This window comes from Hyperolius riggenbachi, chromosome 1 (assembly GCF_040937935.1).
Source record: "Hyperolius riggenbachi isolate aHypRig1 chromosome 1, aHypRig1.pri, whole genome shotgun sequence".
Classification (NCBI taxonomy): Eukaryota; Metazoa; Chordata; class Amphibia; order Anura; family Hyperoliidae; genus Hyperolius; species Hyperolius riggenbachi.
In genome coordinates this window covers 375,671,922-375,693,988 of record NC_090646.1, presented here as the reverse complement: position 1 = coordinate 375,693,988, position 22,067 = coordinate 375,671,922, and the positions used below count along the sequence as shown (strand labels likewise).

At 44.7% G+C, this 22,067-nt stretch overlaps 1 protein-coding gene across 1 annotated transcript in view; it reads right to left on the bottom strand.

Moving 5' to 3' along the window:
- Positions 1-3,538: 3,538 nt before the first annotated feature.
- LOC137551575 (thioredoxin-like) overlaps positions 3,539-22,067 on the bottom strand; it is a 36,365-nt gene continuing 17,836 nt past the window's right edge. The window contains exons 2-5 of the mRNA XM_068271348.1: positions 19,010-19,114; positions 16,671-16,730; positions 12,949-13,014; positions 3,539-3,802 (exon numbers count right to left, since the gene is read on the bottom strand). Of these exons, the coding sequence (XP_068127449.1) occupies positions 3,740-3,802; positions 12,949-13,014; positions 16,671-16,730; positions 19,010-19,114 (294 nt within the window). The 3' untranslated portion in view covers positions 3,539-3,739. The remainder of the gene's footprint in view (positions 3,803-12,948; positions 13,015-16,670; positions 16,731-19,009; positions 19,115-22,067) is intronic.

Genomic DNA, 22,067 nt, shown 5'->3' with positions numbered 1-22,067 from the left:
AACTCCTGGACCGGAACCCTCTGAATCACTCTCTGTTGCAATAATTTTATCACAGAGGAGCGAACTGCTTCTGCCTTTTCTGGGTCCCTAGGGGCCCCCTTAATCACAAAATTTCTTGGGGGGGGCTCTCGGAATTCTATCCTGTACCCATTGCTTATTAAATCTAAAATAACTCGTTTCCTGTTATCCTTCTTGTCCGGGAATTTCTTGGTTCTATCGGAAGATCTCTCTAGAATACCGTCTAGATCCTTCCCGAATAACAAGTCCCCCTGAAATTCCATAGCACATAACCTGTGCTTGGATGAGACATCCCCCTCCCAGGTGTTTAACCATATTGCCCGCCTAGACGAGTTTATATGGGCTGCTGTTTTTGCCGCAGATCTTAAGGACTCTGTGGCCCCATCTGCCAGGAAAGCTACCGTCTTAGACATGACTGGAAGGGAGTGTAAAATTTTCTCATGTGGGGTACCTGCAATAAGGTGCACCTTTAACCCTCTCATCCACTTCTCTAGGTTGCGTGTAAGACATATGGCTGCAATAGCCGGCTTAATCCGAAGGATGCTGCCTGCCATGCCCTTTTGAGGAGGATTTCCGCCTTGCGATCCATAGGATCCTTTAGGCTGCCTGAATCTTCAAATGACAAATCTGTGGCTTTGGAGTATTGAGCTAATGATGCGTCCAACCTTGGGCACTTTGACCATAACTCCTGGTCCTCTTGCTTAAAGGGGAATCTCCTCTTAAATGATCTAGGGATAAATCTTTTCTCAGGCTGCTTCCACTGAGAAGATATGACCCCTTTAATCGATTTGTGTACCGGGAAAGTTCTGCAATCGGTCTCCTCTAATCCCCTGTATATATCGTCCTGCACTGACGAAGTCGGGGTTATCTCCTGAATATGCTCAGATTCGTATACAGCTTTAAGGAGTTCCGATGTATCCTCTATGCTAAACAGGTATCTAGGCATTCTGGCTGTAGCTCTCCCCGGATCGTCCGAATCCCTAGCCTCCCCTTCCTCTAGAGACTCTCCTGAAATATCCTCCCACGAATCATCTGGAGAGTCAGGTTCTACTGGCACAGTTGGTAATATACGCTTGGGCTGGGTCAGATCCTGCCTGAGCCCTGAACCCTGCGGCTGCTCTCCTGCTGGCGGCTGGATGCTCACTGTTACCGCTTGCGTACTACTGTCTGTTGTCGATGTAGACAGGGGTGTGGGCTGGGCCTGTCCCTGTACTGGAGGCTGAGTAGGAAGAGCTGCCCTGAAGGCTGCAAAGGTGGTAGTCAGTTCCTTTTTCATAGACTTCATTAAGTCAATCATCATCATATTAGTGTCAGGGATAGTGTCCCCCCTATGTCTGCACTTGTCACATGATGATCGTGTGAAAATTGGTGGCATCACCTCCCCACACTTTGAGCACTTATTAGTCTTTTTCACATGTTTCTGTAAAGCAAACAGACAAGAAACATAAGGCTGTTAGTATTCTCTGCAACCCCAAGCCATGTATAGTGTAGCACTTATGGGGTGCAGAAACACCTTCAGCTGTACCTGTGCCGGCTGGCTGTGTGTCTCTGCGGCTGGTACATTGCTGTCCGCTGTGGCGGCCTCTGGCTGATCCATGTCCTGCCCGCAGCGTGTCGGCGTTCCACGTGCGCTCTGCAGTTGCCGCCTGTAGCCCCGCCTGCCTCAAGAAGCTTTTCCGGCTACTAGCCCCTGACGTCCCCGGTTGGCGGAGCGTACGCGCCTGGTCGCCTCCGCCTGACGTCAGGGCGTCACGTGACCCTCCGGCTCCCCGGAACAACGCCGATAGTATCAGGCGGCGGCCACGAGAAAGGACGCTTTCAGGCTTTCTACACAGCCCTCCACGCCGGCAGGTAGTGTACGCTGGGCTCCGCTTACCACTTCCTCCCCGTTCGGCCGACACAAGCCTGAACTGCAGTCTCATGGGGAAAGGTCAGAAATATTTCCATCTCTACTATAGGTGCGACACACGCTCCCCTACAGCATAAACAAAAAAACTAGTGCACTGTCCACGGGTGAGTGGAAACAATGAAAGAACTAGGGAGGTAGAGGAGGAGGCTTACTATATAGAGGGTGGATCAGAGGAGTAATTAATTAATTGCATGTGCATTGTTTCCACAGGGGAGGGGCTCAATGGTAATCTCAGGTGGCTGTCCTGGAGGATGATGAGAGAAAGAGCAGGTACCCCTTTAACCACGGGCTTTACCCGTACCCCCCACCCCCAGTGACCAGGCAGTTTTTCTTCAAATTAGGGCTCGGCCGCTTTAATGGTTTGCTGCAGAGCCACACAAATTAATCCAAAACCACCACCTTTTCTGACCACCAACAGAGCTTTCTGTTGGTGAGCTCCGATCACTGCTGCAGATTATTTTAAAATAAAAAAAAAAATAAAGTTTACAATTTTTCCCCTCCACTGCCAGCCAAACACTGCAATCGGCTGTCACAGGCATCAGACCTCCTTTATCTCTTTTCTGCTCTGAGAAGTAATTTCCTGCTAGGAAAGTGTTTTATAGCTGTATTTCCTCATCAGTGAAATTTATGCTGTAGTATGACCCAGTCCTGACAGAAACTTGCAAACCTGATTTTTAAAGTGAACCTCCGGACTAAAAATGGACTCAGCTGCACTGAAAAGGCTTGGTGTTCTTTAACAGTTTCACAGCATCAGAACTTTGTTTCTCTTATACAAGCCTCATTTTTAGCTGCACAAAAGAAAACTGCCCGGGCTTTTTTCCCCTGATGCTGTGCAAAGCATGATGGGATGTCTGATGTTGTTGTTCTCGTTCTGCTGTTTTGGTGCATTTTTTTTTTTTTTACATTTTGAATTTGACATTTGAAGCCTAGCGTGTGCAGCTGGGAGGGGTTATCAGGACACAGGACAGTGGGAACTGTGTCTCCTGCTCCTTGTCACCTCCTTTCAACCAAAAAGATGGCTGCCCCCATGACAAAGATGGCAGCCCCCATGAATCACAAACATTTGCCTGTTCTTTTAAAACAGGGTGGGTAAGAGATTACCTATCTATTCTAATTAACATAACTAATGTAACTTGATGACAGTATGTTTGTTTAGGCTGAAGTTCCCCTTTAAGGCCCGTTTAAACTAGAACAAATCTGCATGCATTTTCTGCTATAGGCACAACTCACATTTCAGGCTATGGAAGCGCATAGTGCGTCCAAATTTATTACGCTTTGGTCTGCAAGGCCTGGTTCACACTGCAAGAGCTTTTTTTTTAGCACAAGCGATTTGAAAAGCACTTGCTAATATAATGCAATGGGGGATTTTTTTTTTTTATAAAATCTTATTGCGCAAGTGATAACAAACTCGTATTACATTAGCAAGAGCTTTTAAAAAAATCACAAGTGCTTCGAAAAAGCTCCTGCAGCGTGAACCAGCCCTAAGAACATTGCAGAGCATTCTCTGGACAATATTTCAGCTAAGCTGTACAAGTCCTCAAATAATTTGCTTCAAATAAGACTAAAGAAAAAAAAAAAAAAAAAAAAAAAAAAGGGACTGCTAAATTCAGATTCAGAGGAATATAGCACTTTTATTGAACTTTTCCCCTTTGTTCCATTTCACAAACCTTACAATACAGATTTACAGAAAAAGTATTCCAGAAGACTTCAGCAGCAAGGAAAGGTGATCTTCAATGTGCAATTGAACTTGCTAGAGGACTTCAGATATGGGTAAAATATATGGAAGTTAAATGAAGGCACGTTCCTGTCCGATTACTTCAGCCTAACCACAAACTCTGCCAATTTTTCCTTGTTTGCACCACTAAATTCATCCACCTGTAAGAAGAAAAATAAAAAAAAAGTGGTAAGTGGCCAGCTAATACAAGTCTGCACAAGACCAAGATAACACCACGATTATGGATCTATAAATGTCTTCAAAACTACAGCAGAGTCTCGGCTATCTGGCACTGATGGGAATTGGCTGATGCTGGGTGTACTGTCTGGCTGCTTCAGACTCGATAATGAGATTATACTGTAATGCACCTCATGGACAGGAATAAAATAAGCTACTCATCTATGAAGAGGGAAGCTTTTGGATCCTCCAGTGGATTCCCATATCCTTCTTGCCACCACCGTTGCCACACGTGGATTCTCGCTCTGAACATATCCAACAAGAGCTTGTCAGATAGGTTTGCATAGCCACACTCCACCATGTACTAATGCAGCTATACTGCGCCTGTACGGCTATGGCCATGCCTACACAGCAAGCCAAAGCTGCATGCTCATCTTTCAGAGGGGCCTGGGCAGCCGTGGTGGGCTCAAAGTTGACGTGGGAAGCCTCTATAGGATGCATACATTTCCCCTCTTCATAAGCATATAATTTTTTGTTTGCCTTGGGTTTGCTTTAACTAGATTTATCCATAAAAAAATAAAATAAATGTGATGATTAAATTGGTTTAGGTCCCAAATTTGTGTTCACCCATGTTAGGATGTCAGTGCATGATGGCAGATTAACCACTTCGCATCTAGATCTGGTTTCATCCATATGGAGCAGAGCAGTTTTGACACTTTAGTCATTAGTCCCTCTTTCATTAGCAATAACGTTATCCCTGCTTAACCATTTCAGCCCGCGGGGATTTTTCGCCTTATGCATCAGAGCAATTTTCACCTCCCATTCATTCGCTAATAACTTTATCACTACTTATCACAATTTATTGATCTATATCTTGTTTTTTCCGCCACTAATTAGGCTTTCTGTGGGTGGTACATTTTGCTAAGAGCCACTTTACCGTAAATGCATTTTAACAAGATTAATAAGAAAAAAATGGGAAAAAAATTCATTATTTCTCAGTTTTTGGCCATTATAGCTTTAAAATAATCCACGCTACCATAATTAAAACCTATGTATTTTATTTGCCCGTATGTCTCGATTATTATACCATTTAAATTTTGTCCCTATCACAATGTATGGCGCCAATATTTTATTTGCAAATAAAGGTGCATCGTTTCCGTTTTGCGTCCATCACTATTTACAAGCTTATTTTAAAAATGTTTGTAGTATACCCCCTTTAAATGCATATTTTAAAAGTTCAGACCCTTAACTATTTATGTCTTTGTCTAATTGTAATTTTTTTTTTTTTTACTATTAAAACTTTTATTTGGGTAATATTTTGGTGTGGGACATAAACTGTTAATTTTTAATGTTGTTAGCTGTGTAAATAGTAATGTAAAAAAATGTGTAGCTGTAGTTTTACTATTTGGCCACAAGATGGCCACCTTCGTTTTTTGTTTCCCTCCTTGTATTTCTCTCTAAGCGGAAGTACAAGGGGGATGCGGAAATCTCTCCGGGCAGAAGAGCCGGAGCCTCACAGGTGAGCGCTTCGGTTTTTCTGCGGGGGAAAGGGATCAGTGATCGGGAACCATGTTCCCTTTCACTGATCCCAGGGCTACTGGGCGGCACAGCGGGGATGCGGGGGCGCACCCGCGGGCGGGAGCGCGCCCAAGCGCGGGAGCGCTGCAGAGCTGCCGCCCGGACGTGAGCTTCACGTCCGGGCGGCGGAAATGGTTAAACCAAAAGTGTGTTTGAGTGCGTGCATTTCTGTGGTAATGTACAGAGCCAAAGTTGGAAAAGAGTTGCCTGTCCAAATATTTTATGGACCTCACTGTATAAGAAAATACTTGAAATTGGACCAGAATGACTTCCTGTCAATTTTTAATCAAAGTGCATGCTACTTAATGTTAAATGTGAATGCAAGGAGAAATGATGTACAGCTCACTCAAGTCTTTTGCAGACTCCAAGAGGTTTTCTTCCAAGATTTTGTACAGCAGGAGACATTGGCAGCACTTCCAAACAGAGGCTGCATCCGAAACGCATGCCTCTGTTAGTCTACAGTTGCAGCCCATGAGCGCTGTCATTTGATGTCTGAGAGAAAGGTGTATACCATTTTATGACTAGCAGCACTAGGAAAAAAATTGTGTTTTTATTGTTAAACTAGCGGTAGGTCTTCCGAAAGGACCCATCATCGCCGTGGGAAGTCTAGTAGGGAATAATTATGCACATCAGTGTTCTCCCCAGAATTTTCTTCCAGCCGGGTGGTATGAAAAAGTAGCTGGGTGGAGGAAGGTTAGGTCGGGTTCTACTAGGTCTGGAATCGCGCCCCCCCCCCCCCCCCCCAATTAAATGACAGGCTAGGCTCTGTCTTTTGTACTGGAATCTCTTAAAGGGATACTTAACTGAAGAAAAATTAGACTAGTTACTTACCTGGGGCTTCTTCTAGCCTCCTAAAGTCCTCCTGCTCCATGATAGCCATTCCACACTGCTCTGTTCCTTAGCCCCGCAGCTCCTCCATCATGCTCCTGTGACCAGGAGTGTTTTGCCCGCAATTTTTAATTACTGCGCAAGTGCAAAACGCTAGCGGTCACGGGAATGTGATAGGGGAGGCGAGTGACACGTGGCTGTGCATGCAGCATTCAGAGGAACACAGCGTGCGGAATGACTGCAAGGGAGAAGAACAACTAAAGGGGCTGGAAGAAGCCCCAGGTAAGTAACTGGACATTTTAGTGTCCTTTAAAATTCTAACTACCCTTCTGATTTGACAATGAAAGTAGCAGCTTTTGCTATATACAGTACATGGGTGGTCCCAGAGTGGTAAAGAGGATTTCTGGACCACAGACATCCCTCTTACACCACCCATGTATATAGGCAACGTGTGTGTGTGTGTGTGTGTGTGTGTGTGTGTGTGTGTGTGTGTGTGTGTGTGTGTGTGTGTGTGTGTGTGTGTGTGTGTGTGTGTGTGTGTGTGTGTGTGTGTGTGTGTGTGTGTGTGTGTGTGTGTGTGTGTGTGTGTGTGTGTGTGTGTGTGTGTGTGTGTGTGTGTGTGTGTGTGTGTGTGTGTGTGTGTGTGTGTGTGTGTGTGTGTGTGTGTGTGTGTGTGGGGGGGGGGGGGGGGGGGCAGAACAGAAGGGAAGAAAAAAACAAACAAACAAACAAAAAAAAAAACACACGTTTCATTTTCAAATCTGCAGATTGCATCTGGCTGCTGGTTGTAATGTGACGCTGGTCACACAGAGGATATTGCTGGCTGTATAGGGGCCAGGGTGTCCCTTACTAATTACTCTTGTGCCTCTGTCTGCCCTTGCCGCCCCCCCCCCCCAAACTGCAACTCCCTCTCATCAGTGACACTCATTCACTTCGGGCATCAATCAGGGCTGGGGGAGGCAGTGGCAGGACTGGAGAATTGTGGGGTCAAAGGGTCAAGCATCCTAAAGTTCTGGCCAGCTGGTGGCTGAGTTAGAGGCCCCCCCTCCTCCATTAGTAGTAGCCAGCAAGATTACACACATACACGATGCTGCTGGGACCAGTACATGGAGAGAAGGACAGCGTCTGGCTGGACATTCCAGAGCAGCGGTTCCTCTCTTCAGCTCGTGTGAGCTGCAAGTACAGTACAAGGAGAGGAGGAGGACAGCGTCTGCAAGACCTTCCGAGAGCCGTGCTTCCTCTTCAGAGCTCATACGAGCTGCGTGACGTTCCCTGCATTCCCCGCCCCTCCACACAACTGCCGGGAGCTGAGGAGGAGGGCGGAGATGGCGTCTGAGTGACAGCGGCTGGCTGCAATGATACAGCCGCCGCTGATCACTAATAAATGCAGAGCAGGGGTAATTTACCCAGGCGCTCAGAGGAGATCAGCCGGGCGGCGCACCCTGGTAAATGCCTCTGGTGAGAACACTGCACATGTTATTTATACTGAAGCCAACATCCTCCTTTGCGGTACCCGTTTTGAAAGCAAGTTGTGTATTTTAGTCCACATTGTGGAGCTCTGCACATCTATTGCAGGTAGTCAATTCGGGTGCAGCCTCTGTTTGGAAGCGCTGCTAATGTTTCCTGCTGTACAAAACTTAAGTATCCTTATGGCTAGCTGCAGCCATGTGCTTCAATTTGCATTCAAATTATAGATTAGGACTAGTACACGATTTGCATTCAAGGCATGCATTTAGCCCCTGTTGGTCTACAATTCAGTTGTAGCCTATGAGCGCTGTCGTTTGAGGTCTTTCTTCCAAGTTTGCCCTGCATTTGGCTCCATCCATCTTCCCATCAACTCTGACCAGCTTCCCTGTCCCTGCTGAAGAGATGCACCCCCCCCGAGCATGATGCTGCCACCACCATATTTGACAGTGGGGATGGTGTGTTCAGAGTGATGTGAAGTGTTTGTTTTCTGCACACAGAGTTTTGCATTTTGGCCAGAAAGTTCCATTTTGGTCTCCTCTGACCAGAGCACCTTCTTCCACATGTTTGTTGTGTCCCCACATGGCTTATGGCAAACTGCAAACAGGACTTTTTATGCGTCTGTTAACAATGGCTTTCTTCTTGCCACTCTTCCATAAAGGCCAACTTTGTTCAGTGCACCTGAGCTGTGGATCTCTGCAGCTCGTCCAGAGTCACCATGTGCCTCTTGACAGCAATTCTGATCAGCGCCATCCTTGTTCGGCCTGTGAGTTTAGGTGGACGGCCTCGTCTTGGTAGGTTTACAGTTGTGCCATACTCCTTCCATTTCTGAGTGATCGCTTGAACAGTGCTATGTGGGATGTTCAAGGCTTTGGAAATCTTGTTGTAGCCTAAAGGTGCATACACACATCAGACTATAGTCTTTGGAAAATGAAAGATCACAGACCAATCTTACCACCCTTCATGTAGTATGAGAGCCATACCTACACAGTCTGTTCTATGGAGCTGAACTCAACATCAGAAAAAAATCTTTGCAAGATGCTGCACACACAGATGCTGTACAGACACAAAAGATCAGTATCTGCAAAAGATCTGTTCCTGCCAAAAATCCATTCCTGCAATGATAGTCTATGAGATCTGCAGATCATCATACACACATGATTTAACTGACATTCATCTGCAGATCAAGCAATCATCCACAGATCTGAAAATCCATCCTGGTGGATCTGATCTGCAGATGAATGTCAGTTAAATCATGTGTGTATGATGATCTGGAGATCTCATAGACTATCATTGCAGGAATGGATTTTTGGCAGGAACAGATCTTTTGCAGATACTGATCTTTTGAGTGTCTACAGCATGTTTGTGTGCAGCATCTTGCAAAGATTTCTGTCTGATGGGGAGTTCAGCTCCATAGAATAGACTGTAGGTATGGCTCTCATACTACATGAAGGGTGGTAAGATTGGTCTGATCTTTATTTTCCAAAGACTATAGTCTGATGTGTGTATGCACCTTTAGCCTGCTTTAAATTTCTCAATAACTTGATCCCTGACCTGTCTGGTGTGTTCTTTGGACTTCACGGTGTTTTTGCTCCCAATATTCTCTTAGACAACCTCTGAGGCAGTCACAGAGCAGCTGTATTTGTACTGACATTACACAGGTGCACTCTATTTAGTCATTAGCATTCATCAGGCAAAATGAATGCAATGTCTATGGGCAACTGACTGCACTCAGACCAGAGGGGGCTGAATAATTACGCACACCCCACTTTGCAGTTATTTGTTAAAAGTGTTTGGAATCATGTATGAGGATTTTTGTTCCACTTCTCATGTGTACACCACTTTGTATTGGTCTTTCACGTGGAATTCCAATAAAATTGATTCATGTTTGTGGCAGTAATGTGACAAAATGTGGAAAACTTCAAGGGGGCCGAATACTTTTGTGAGATAGAGATATGCATGTCATATTCTAGGTTCTTCAAAGTAGCCACCTTTTGCTTTGACTACTGCGTTGCACACTCTTGATGAGCTTCAAGTGGTAGTCACCTGAAATGGTTTTCACTTCACAGGTGTGCCCTGTCAGGTTTAATAAGTGGGATTTCTTGCTTATAAATGTGGCTGGGCCCATCAGTTGCGTTGTGGAGAAGTCAGGTGGATACACAGCTGATAGAATTTGTATTATGGAAAGGGGAAAAAAAAAAAAAAAAAAAAAAAAAAAAAAAAAAAAAACTACTGGCTCACATGCGGACCGCCCCAGGAAAGGAAGACCAAGAGTCACCTCTGCTGCGGAGGATAAGTTCATCCGAGTCACAAGCCTCAGAAATCGCAGGTTAACAGCAGCTCAGATCAGAAACCAGGTCAATGCCACACAGAATTCTAGCAGCAGACACATCTCTAGAACAACTGTTAAGAGGAGACTGTGAATCAGGCCATCATGGAAGAATATCTGCTAGGAAACCACTAAGGACAGGAAACAAGCAGAAGAGACTTGTTTGGGCTAAAGAACACAAGGAATGGACATTAGACCAGTGGAAGTCTGTGCTTTGGTCTGATGAGTCCAAATTGGAGATTTCTGGTTCCAACCACCATATCTTTGTGCAACGCAGAAAAGGTGAACAGATGGCCTCTAACATGCCTAGCTCCCACCGTGAAGCATGGAGGAGGTGTGATGGTGTGGGGGTGCTTTGCTGGTGACACTGTTGGGGATTTATTCAAAAATTGAAGGCATACTGAACCAGCATGGCTACCACAGCATCTTGCAGCGGCATGCTATTCCATCCGGTTTGCGTTTAGCTGGACCATCATTTTTCAACAGGACAATGACCCCAAACACACCTCCAGGCTGTTTAACTACTTGCCAACCGCGCACTCATAACGCGCGTCGGCAAAGTGGCAGCTGCAGGCTAATTAATCAGGAAGCTCGCGCGAGCGGCTGCTTCCTGTCAATTCACGGCGGGGGGCTCCGTGAATAGCCTGCGGGGCGCCGATCGTGGCTCGCAGGCTAATTGTAAACACAAGCGGAAATAATCCGCTTTGTTTACATTTGTAAAACGCTGCTAACAGTAGCAGCGTTGTACCAGATCAGCGATCCCCGGTCAATCAACGGCCGGGGATCGCTGTCACATGACAGGCAGGAGCCTGTTAGAGGCTGCACAGGACAGATCCGTTCCGGTGCAGCCTCCGATCTCCGGGGCAGGGAGGGAGAAGAGGGAAAGGGGGAATCCTGCGGTGGAGGGGGCTTTGAGGTGCACCCCCCCCCCCAGCCACACGTAGGCAGGAGCGATCAGACCTCCCCAGCACATCATGCCCCTAGGGGGGGGGGGGTAAGGGGGGCAATCTGGTCGCTCTGCCTGGTGATCTGTGCTGGGGCTGTAAAGCCCACCCAGCACAGATCAGCAAAATCAGCGCTGGTCCTCAAGAGGGGGGGGGGGGGGGGGGAAGGCTGGGTCATCGAGTGGTTAAGCGCTATCTGACCAGGAAGGAGAGTGATGGGGTGCTGGGCCAGATGACCTGGCCTCCACAGTCACCAGACCTGAACCCAATTCGGGGTGAGCTGGACCGCAGAGTGAAAGCAAAAGGGCCAACAAGTGCTAAGCATCTCTGGGAACTCCTTCAACACTGTTGGAAGACCATTGCAGGTGACTACCTCTTGAAGCTCATTAAGAGAATGCCAAGAGTGTGCAAAGTAGTAATCAAAGCAAAAGGTGGCGACTTTGAAGAACCTAGAATGACATTTTCAGTTTTCACACTTTTTTGGTTATGTGCTATACTTCCACATGTTTTAATTCATAGTTTGAATGCCTTCAGTGTGCATCTACAATGTTCATAGTCATGAACAAAAAAAAAAAAAAAAAAAAAAAAAACACACACACCTCTTTGAATGAGAAGGTGTGTCCAAACTCCAAGTCTTTACCCGATTCCATGTAGTATGAGAGCATACTCTACACAGTCTATTCTATTGAGCTGAACTCCCCATTTGCAATATGCTGTACACATGCAACAGATCAGTTCCTGCAAAATGAATTCATAGTCTGATATCTGCAGATCTCATACACACCTTTTTTTAATGGACCATCATTTGCAGCCACCAGGATGGATCTTCAGAAGATTAGATGAATGTCTGTTAAACAAGGTGTGTATGAGGTCTGCAGATATCAGACTATAATGCATTTTGCGGGAACTGAGGTTTTGCAGATACTGATCTGTTGCATGTGTACATCATCTGGCAAAGATTTTGTATCTGATGGGTAGTTTAGCTCAATAGACTAGACTGTAGAGTATGCTCTCATACTACAAGGAATGGGGTAAAAGTGGTCTGTGATCTTGCCTTTTCCAAATACTTTTATCTCAAGTGTGTATGTACCATTAGGCCCCTTCTCCACATTTACAGTTGCGATTTGCAACTGCAATCTGCAGAGACAGCAGAATGGCATAGACTACACTGATGTCCCCATACATTCATTACAATTTACATTGCAGGGTTACCAACAAAAATCCACAAACACCTTGCATTTTAATCAATGGAAAACAATTGCATAGAAACACAAGTGCCATGCTTTCCGACAGCACTTGCATTTTCTGATGCACGCAAGTGAGGAAGGGGCCTAAAGGCTCATACACACATCAGACCATAGTCTTTGGAAAATGAAAGATCGCAGACCAATTTTACCCCCTTCCATGTAGTATGAGAGCCATACCTACGCAAGTCTATTCTATGGAGCTGAACTCCCCATCAGACAGAAATCTTTGCAAGATGCTGCACACAAAGATGCTGTAGACATTCAAAAGATCGGTATCTGCAAAAGATCTGTTCCTGCAAAAGATCCATAGTCTATATCTGCAGATCATCATACACACCTTGTTTAACAGACATTCATCTGCAGATCAGTTCCACCAGGATGGATTTTCAGATCTGCAGATGAATGTCAGTTAAACAAGGTGTGTATGATGAGCTGCAGATCTCAGACTATGAATGCAATTTGCAGGAACGGATCTTTGGCAGGAACAGATATTTTGCAGATACTGATCTTTTGTGTCTGTGCAGCATCTTGCAAAGATTTTTTTCTGATGGGGAGTTCAGCGCCATAGAAAAAAGACTGAAGGTATGGCTCTCATACTACATGGAAGGGGTAAAATTGGTCTCTGATCTTTCATTTTCAAAAGACTATGGTCTGATGTGTGTATGTGGCCTTACAGTTGTCTTTACTGAGGAGGCCAGAAAACAAAGTTGTAGCCTTATACCACACAACAGGTTGCTCACCTTTTTTCCATCTTTATAAAATTGGAAGGTTGGCATACAACTGACTGAACAGAATGTAGAGACATCCTACAAAACAAAAAATGTTAGTAACATAGGACACCAATGTGAAAAACAAGTGCCTGTTTCACCTTCTAGAATTATTAGAAGAAGTCAATGTGTAGTTTATGCGAGGCAGGATTTTACAATGGGCAAACGTTGAATAAACAAGGTCTAGAATGAATGTTAAAAAAAAAAACCCCAAGGTGGTATTTAATTATGTTAGTGGGGCACAGAGGCTGGTTGTGCACACTAAGACCAGCCTCCGTTGCCCCATGGTGTGCCTCCATGTCCCCCCTACGCGCCGCTATACCCCCCGCAGTGCAGGCACCACGCAGCGTGTCGCCAGCACAAGCTTTACCTATGAGCAGTCAGCGCCGCTCCCCCGCATCAGCGCTACCCGCCCGTGTCACTTCCCTCCTATCCGCGGGAGGGGGGGGGGGGGGGGGGGGGGGAACGGGACACATGGAGACACACCATGGGGCAACAGAGGCTGTGTTAGTGTGCACAACCAGCCTCTGTGCCCCACTAACATAATGAAATCCCACCTCTGGTTCTCTTTAAGAGCTCCTTTTTAAACCAAATACAACCATATTTCTCACCCTAAAAAGATAGTTCCAGGCAAACCCAAAGCATGTACAGGTATTTGGGACAATCGGAGTCCCAATCTTTTGTACTAATGTAAAAAAAAAAAACTGCGTAGGAAGCCAAGCAGCATGTCTATTGTCCTCATTACTAAACCAACACCCAAAACTGTCTCTAATGAACATATTGAGGGAATAAAAATTGGTCAAGCCCACCCGTGTGGATGTATGTATACATTACCTGTCCTGTGTGGAGGTATCTGTCCTTCCGCCTCTTAAATTAGCCACATACTGCCGGCATGGTGCATGTGTGACGTCATGTGACGGCGTGCTATGCGCCGACAGCGTGTATGTGGCTAAATAAAGAGAGGCAGAAGACAGACGGACACCGTGACGCAGGACAGGTAATGTATAAATGCACATTACAGCACATACACATTGTGGGAACATCACCAGGGGGTTCGTAGCTCGTCCCATATCACTCACAGTTACCGCTGCACACCTGATCCAGCAAGTCGGCCTGACATCTTGCAGCATGTCCGACCGATTAATGTGACCAACTGCGGGCCAACATTGGTTGCACAGTCGATTGGGCATGCATTTGGCAGCACCGATTTTTGTCCAATCATAATAATTGAAACGGATGGTCGATTGGATGCCAAGTCACCTGATGTATGGCCACCTTAAAAAACAGGTGTACAATTTTCAAGTTCTAGAGACTGCATATGTGTATTATCAGGAAAAAAATAAATAAACTAACAACCCTATCCCAAGCCCTACTGGACCATAGTGATAGAGTTGCTGTAAGACAAGTAAGCATCGAGCAATTGCTACCGCATGCAAACATCCACAGTATGATCACTGAGATGCAAAATAGTTCAGAGTTGATGCAGTCTTATCCAAATTGCACATGGAAGTTCACCAATAAAATCCTATGGAGGTGAAATTGCAAGCTGCATAGATTTGCATAATTCTGCATCATAACATTTGCATATCATTGACCATTAGGGATGATAAAAATCAGGCAAGGTTTTCAGTTTCTCAAAAAGTACACTAAAGGTGCGTACACACGTGACTATAGTCGTTTGTAACGATCGTTCCCCGATCTTTACCAACGACGATCGTTACAAAAAAAAAACGAACCACCGACTATTAAGGCAAACGACGAACGAGCCAAATCGCTACATCGGCGGATTTTAACCAACGAAGATCGTTTGCAAAAGTAGTACATCGTTGGAAATGGTCGTTCGTACTAGGCTTGACATGTGCATTTCACTATTTCTCTGTGAAACTTCTCATTTTTATGCGCAGGCGCAATAGTTGCTTTACGTGATGTAACGTTCGTTCTAACGTTCAGATCGTTACACACCTTTTAAAACTATCTTTACTTAGGTCGTTCTTTCATCAATTAAAAGTTCGTTCGTCGTTCTCAACGAACGATCGTTGTCGCATTTGTGTATGTAGCATTAAGGTGGCCACACACTAAAAAGATTTGCAGCAGATTCGAGCATCAGATAGATTTGTCAGTTCAAATCTGACAGGAATCTGGTGTGCCACACACACACACACACACGGAACAATTTCCAATAGATTTCAAAATTAAATCTATCCAAATACATTATTGGACCATTGGATCCAATGCTACTCTATGGGCCATTGATCTGCTGCCAGCAGCAGATAGGTCAAATTGATTGAAATTGGCTGCAAATCGATTTCTGATTGATTCTATAGAATTGATTGATGGCTGAAATCGAACAGTGTATGGGCCCCTTTAAGTGAGAAGCACATTGGGTACAATTCACAAAGTTTTCCCCTTATGTTACCATTTTAAAGCTCCCGGAAAAAAATATTATAAGAAAAGTAAATCTTGAAATGTAGTTAATCAGAACAGCTTACTTTGAGTGATTGAGCTTGTAAATGTGCTGAAAGGTTATTTTTTAGCAAATAGGTGATAAGTCATTTATGAGAAGTTTTGTGAATAGGGTAATGTGGGTAACCCATTTCCCTTGGAAACAATACCAGTTGCCTGGCAGTCCTGCTGATCTTTTGGCTAGAACACTACTAGGCAGAAGAGTTTTTGCCGTCAATTAATGTATATGGGCTGCATTTGAAAACACACGGGTGTGTGGTGTGGGGATGCACACAACTTGCAAAAAATAAAAAAAAATAAAAAAACCATACACGGAGATGAAGAGGAACACATTTTACTTTTATTTTAATTTTTTCTTCATTATAAATACAAATATGGTACGGTATTTTACCACATTGATTAACTACTTTCGGACCTTGCTAACTTAAATCTGTCTTGATGGCTGGCTGCCAGGGCGTAAATTTCAACTCACCACTGCTGCACGCATCCGCTGTTTTTTTTCCCTCCCTCTCGCAGTTGAATCCCCGCTGCAGCTCACTTGCCCTGCTGTCACTATGATGGCAGAGCCCTGTGAGCGGGTCAGGAGCCGATTTCATTGGCTCCTGACCCGGTTTTTCAGTGTAAGTAACTACCATTGGCTTGCATTCAAAGACAGGGCCAGGAGCCAATGAAAGCAGCCGGCTCACAGGAACTTTGCTGTCATAGAGACGGCAGAGTGGGTGGCCCAGGTTCCCGATGTGCGGCCGTTGCATCGATTCGGCGGGTTTCCACCGCTTCTGTACCAGCTGTCTCTGGTCCTTAAAGGGGCAGAGACCGTTGGAACTTAAGTGGTTAAAGAAAATAAGAGTGCAAACACCAAAAATGGAGAAAAAAGAAAAAAAAAAAAAAAAAAAAACACTGAACACAAGTGCATACAAAAAACACCCCAAAAATGCTGCAAAAAAAGTTACTTAGTGCAGAAAAGGCATGGTTTTCTGCACTGGCTGGTAGGATCCCAGCTTTTGTCTGCAGTACTGTGTGACACACCTGAAACAAGCATACAGTTAATACTCTCAAAAACATCTGCTTGTTCAGGGTCTATGGCTAAATATATTAGAGGGAGAGGATAAACAAACCACTCAGGCAATCTGCAGTGTGTAAAAGGAAATGAATGTCAGCTTCCACATCAGGTGTGATTTAAGGATATCTAGATACCAAATACAAAAGTGCCACAAATGCATCTGCTATGTTACCTGTGCGTCATCCACGTCCACCTTTATAAACAAGACGTCAGGATACTGCTTGCTCATATCCTAGGGGGAAAACGCAGTGACACAGAAAAGAATGAGAGCTTAACTCTTTCACGCACCTATACAATATGCCATTCAAAGAGTCTTTAATTTACAAAAAAACAAATACACTGGCATGCAACAGTTCTTCCTGTTCTACCAGTAGTACAGGTTTAGTCCAGTAGGACCATCTCAGCTAAGTTGCAAATACCATTTTATCGTTCTGTAAGTAAAAGGGCTTTACGGATCCTCTCTCCTACACACAAATCACCACTGTTAAACCCATAAACACTGCAGCTTCTGGGGAAAAAAAAACAACACACACACACACACACACACACGTTTTACCCCTTGAACACCAGAGCAATTTTCACCTTTCAGCGCTCCTTCCATTCGTCTATAACTTTATTATTACTTATCACAATGAAATGAACTAGATCTTGTTTTTTTCGCCACCGATTTCTTTAGGTGGGACATTATGCCAAGAATTTTTTTTTTATTCTAAAAATGTGTTTTAATGGGAGAATAGGAAAAACAAAAAAATTCAGTTTACGGCCATTATAGTTTTTAAATAATGCATGCTACTGTAATTAAAACCCATGAAATGTGTTTCCCCATTTGTCCCGGTTATAAAACCGTTAAAATATTGGCGCCAAACATTGAGATAGGGACATAATTTAATTTGGAAATAAAGTGCATTTTTTTCTGTTGTTTTGCATCCATCCCTAATTACAAGCCCGTAGTTTATAAAGTAACTGTTATACCCTCTTGACAAAAAAAAAAAAAAAAAAAAAAAAAAAAAAATTCAGTCCCTAAGGTAACTATTTGTGTATTGTAAAAAATTTTTTTTTTTTTTTTTTTTTTTTAAATTACACAATTTTTTTTTAAAAAAATAATTGGGGAGTGTGGGAGGTAAGGAGTTAATTCATTGTGGAAAACTAATGTATTTGTATATGTAAAATGCTTTAGGGTGTAGTTTTACTATTTATAGTGAGTTTGTTTACATTTGGCCTGTAAGCGTCCGGAAGGTACACAAAACCTGATACTAACCTAAAGAGAGGATCCTGTTGAGGCTTCCCCATCTATTCTGATGTCCTTTACTGAGCTTGGCCCCCTCGGAAGATTAACAGTGCATAGGTGGAGTTACACAATACCAGTCTAACAAGCGGATAAGTTACTTCCCCTGACAGCCTCTAATTCTAGCATAAGGGCTGGTTCAGATGGACGTCTGTGTGGCGTCTAGGGGCGTTGCGGCGGCTGCGCGGTCAGGCTTTCAGTAGCCTTCGGTCGCGTCGTGATGCGGTCGTGTTTTTTTTTCTTCCCCTAGGGGGAACAGTAGCCGTCGCGGTTGGCCGCTCCCTGGAAGCAACATGTCGCTTCCAGGGGCAGCCCGAACGCTCGCGAAAAATCGGGACCCGAACGCCGCGTTCGGGTAAAAGCTCGGTGTAACCGCTCCCATTCAGTTGAATGGGAGCGTTTACCGCGACGTTCCGAACGCTTACGCCTGAACCAGCCCTTAAAGATTAAATGCGCATTACAACCTACCGTATTTTCCGATGTATAAGATGCACTTTTTCTCCCCCCAAAAATGGGGAGGGACAAAAAAAAAAAAAAAAATTCTCTGTCTCATACGGCAGAGGCAGGGAATGTTGGGGATTCCCTGCCTTTGTGTCAGCTTCCCCTTGAGTCTCCTGGCTCCTGTGCATAGCCGTAGCTTACCTAATCAATGCTCCCGCGGTGATGTCAGACCGCTGTGCCCCTCCCCCCCCCCCCTCTGTATCTCCTGCCCCCCGCGTGCTGTATTGTAAAGCGGCAGCTTACCTTCCATGCGCCTGAGAGACAATGGTGAGGGAGAGGAGGCTAGCGGGAGGGAGCACAGAGGTCTGATATCACTTATAATAATTGATTAGGTAAGTTGTGGCTCTGCATTGCAGCGCACAGGGAGCCAGGAGACGCAAGGGGGAGGGAGAGAACACATGCGGGGAGAAGGGGGAGGGTTGAGCGAGAAGGACAGAAGGGGACACAAAAACAGAAGGACACATGGGGAAGACATGGGGGATACACAAGGACACCATCTGGGCTAGAACATGTACAAGACGCTCCTGGAACATGGACGCACCAGGTTTACTATGTATATTTTTTTTCCCTGGTTTCTGCCCTCTAAACCTGGGTGCATCTTATACGGCAGAAAATACAGTAGGTTGCCTTAGAGAATTTGGCCATAAACTGCCCTGACTCTACACTGGAGACCCCTAATAGAATGTTCTTCCACATGATCAATAGGAGTGTTTACAAGAACTTACCTCAAAGACGGGTGCAATCATTTTGCATGGGCCACACCACGTAGCAGTAAAGTCTACAACTACAAGTTTTGATCCAGCATCCTTCAGGACACCCTGGAATTCTTCCTGAAAGTAAAACCTTGAGATCAGATTTGTTCTATTGGTCTGAATTGTACATTTTACAACATTTATACCTTCCTAGTTCCCACTTCAAAACACTACAAGAATGGGTCAAACACCAACACACAAAAGATGTAGCATGCAGGGTAATAACAATTTGGCAAGAATTAAAGAGGTTCCCTGCATTCTGCAGCATCTACATTATACAATTTAGCATCCCTGCAATCAGCAAAAACGTGCACTGGTGAACTGCCTTTAGGTGAAACCTTAGAAGTGTTAAGTTATGGGTGTCATGTAAACATCAAATTAGAGGTTCCATTTTCTAGACTTAAGCTACATACACACGCAACAACGATCGTTCATTGTGGACGAACAAACTTTTTAATTGATGAAAGAACGACCATAGTAAAGTTAGTTTTAAAAAGGTGTGTAACGATCTGATCGTTAGAACGAACGTTACATCACGTAAAGCAACTATTGCACATAAAAATGATAAGTTCCATGGAAAAAATAGTGAAATGCGCATGTCAAGCCTAGTACGAACGACAGTTTCCAACGATGTACTACTTTTGCAAACGATAGTCGTTGGAAAAAAAATCCGACAAGCTAGATCGTTCGTTTTTAACGATCTAGCTCGTCCATCGCTAGACTTATGGTCGTTGGCTGCTTTTATTCTTTAAACGATCGTCGTTTGAAATGATAGTTTCAAACTACTATAGTCGCATGTGTGTACGCACCTTTAGGCTTTGTTCACATCTAAAATTCACAATCGCTGAAGCCGACGTTTTGCGATTGTGAGTGATTTACCCCCCCCCCCCCCCGTGCTTACTAGAGATGGCCTGAACCGCCGATTTTTGGTTCGCGAACTTCTGCAAAAGTTTGGTTTGCGCGAACCGCGATAGACTTGAATGGGGAGGTGAACTTTGAAAACTAGAAAAAAAAAAAAAAAAAATGTATGCTGGCCACAAAAGTGCTGGAAAAGATGTTTCAAGGGATCTAACACCTGGAGGGGGCATGGCGGAGTGGAATACACGCCATAAGTCCCAGGGAAAAATCCAGAGTTGATGCAAAGCCGCGTTTTAAGGGCAGAAAAATCACATTGAATGATAAATTGCAGGCCTAAAGTGCTTTAAAACAGTGTGCATGTGTATACATCAGGGAGTGTAATTAGAGTACTGCTTCACACTGACACACCAAATTCACTGTGTAAAACGCACCACAAACAGCTGTTTATGTAGCGACAGCTGTGCTGGACTGGTGCGCATCATGGCGAGACTGCAGGCCGTGGCTGTTTTTAAGCCCATATGGTCGCCAGGCTAAGGTAGCTGAATGACAGAACAGTGACTGTCCAGCTGATCAGACACTCCTATAGCCAGCGGTCATTGCTTCATTATGATACGCAAGCCCCTTCACCGCGACAAGGTAATGATCACAAAGGGGAATTGGCACATGTACATGCCTTGTTTTGTTGGGGGAGGGGGAAATAAAAATTAGTACAGTGGCCTTAACATTTCAGGAAACCACCTGAGTCCTGGATCCTGTTGGTGGTGGCAGAGAAGGCAGTCAAGCAGCCTGGGGGCAGAGATGCTGTGTGGGGAGCGACTTATTCTTGGGGCAGGCAGTCACATGGCCTGTAGCCAGAGATGCTGTGTGTGGGGACTGACTTAGTCTTGGGGTGGGCAGTAGGCCTCCGGGATCCATGCCTCATTCATTTTGATAAAGGGGAGGTACTGAACACTCGTGACTTAGGCAACTTCTCAGCGACAATGCCTCCAGCTGCGCTGAAGGTCCTTTCTGACAGGACGCTTGAGGCAGGGCAAGACAGAAGTTGGATGGCAAATTGGGACAGCTCAGGCCACAGGTCAAGCCTGCGCACCAAGTAGTCCAAGGGTTCATCGCTGCTCAGTGTCTACATCCACACTTAAAGTTAACCTCCAGACTAAAAAAAATTGACTCAGCAGCACTGAAAAAAGGCTTGGTGTTTCTTTAACAGTTTTACAGCATCAGAACATTGTTTCTCTTATACAAGCCTCATTTTTAGCTGCACAGAAGAAACAGCTGCCCGGGCAGTTTTCCCTTATGCTGTGCAAAGCATGATGGGATTTCTGATGTTCTCGTTCTGCTGCTTTGGTGCACATTTTTTTTTACATTTTGAATTTGACATTTGAAGCCTAGTGTGTGCAGCTGGGAGGGATTATCAGGACACAGGTCAGTTGGAACTGTGTCTCATGCTCCCTGTCACCTCCTTTCAACCAAAAAGATGGCTGCCACCATGAATCACAAACATTTGCCTGTTCTTTTAAAAACAGGGTGGGTAAAAGATTATATAACATATCTATTCTAACATAACTAATGTAACTTAACAGTATGTTTGTTTAGGCTGAAGTCCCCCTTTAAAGAGACTCCGTAACAAAAATTGCATCCTGTTTTTTATCATCCTACAAGTTTCAAAAGCTATTCTAATGTGTTCTGGCTTACTGCAGCAGGTTCTACTATCACCATCTCTGTAATAAATCAACTTATCTCTCTCTTGTCAGCCTGTGTCTGGAAGGCTGCCAAGTTCTTCAGTGTTGTGGTTCTGTGATGCATCTCCCCCCTCCAGGCCCCTCTCTGCACACTGCCTGTGTATTATTTAGATTAGGGCAGCTTCTCTCTTATCTTTTACAAGCTGGATAAATCCTCCTCTGAGCTGGCTGGGCTTTCACATACTGAGGAATTACATACAGGCAGAGCTGTCTGCACTCTGCAGGAAGAAACAGCCTGACACTTCAGTGGAAGATAGCTGCAGGGGGAAAGAAACACAAATGATCTCTTGAGATTCAAAAGGAAGGGTGTATACAGCCTGCTTGTGTATGAATGTATTTTCTATGTGTGGACATACTGTACATCAACCTACTTCCTGTTTTGGTGGCCATTTTGTTTGTTTATAAACAAACTTTTTAAAACTGTTTTTAAGCAC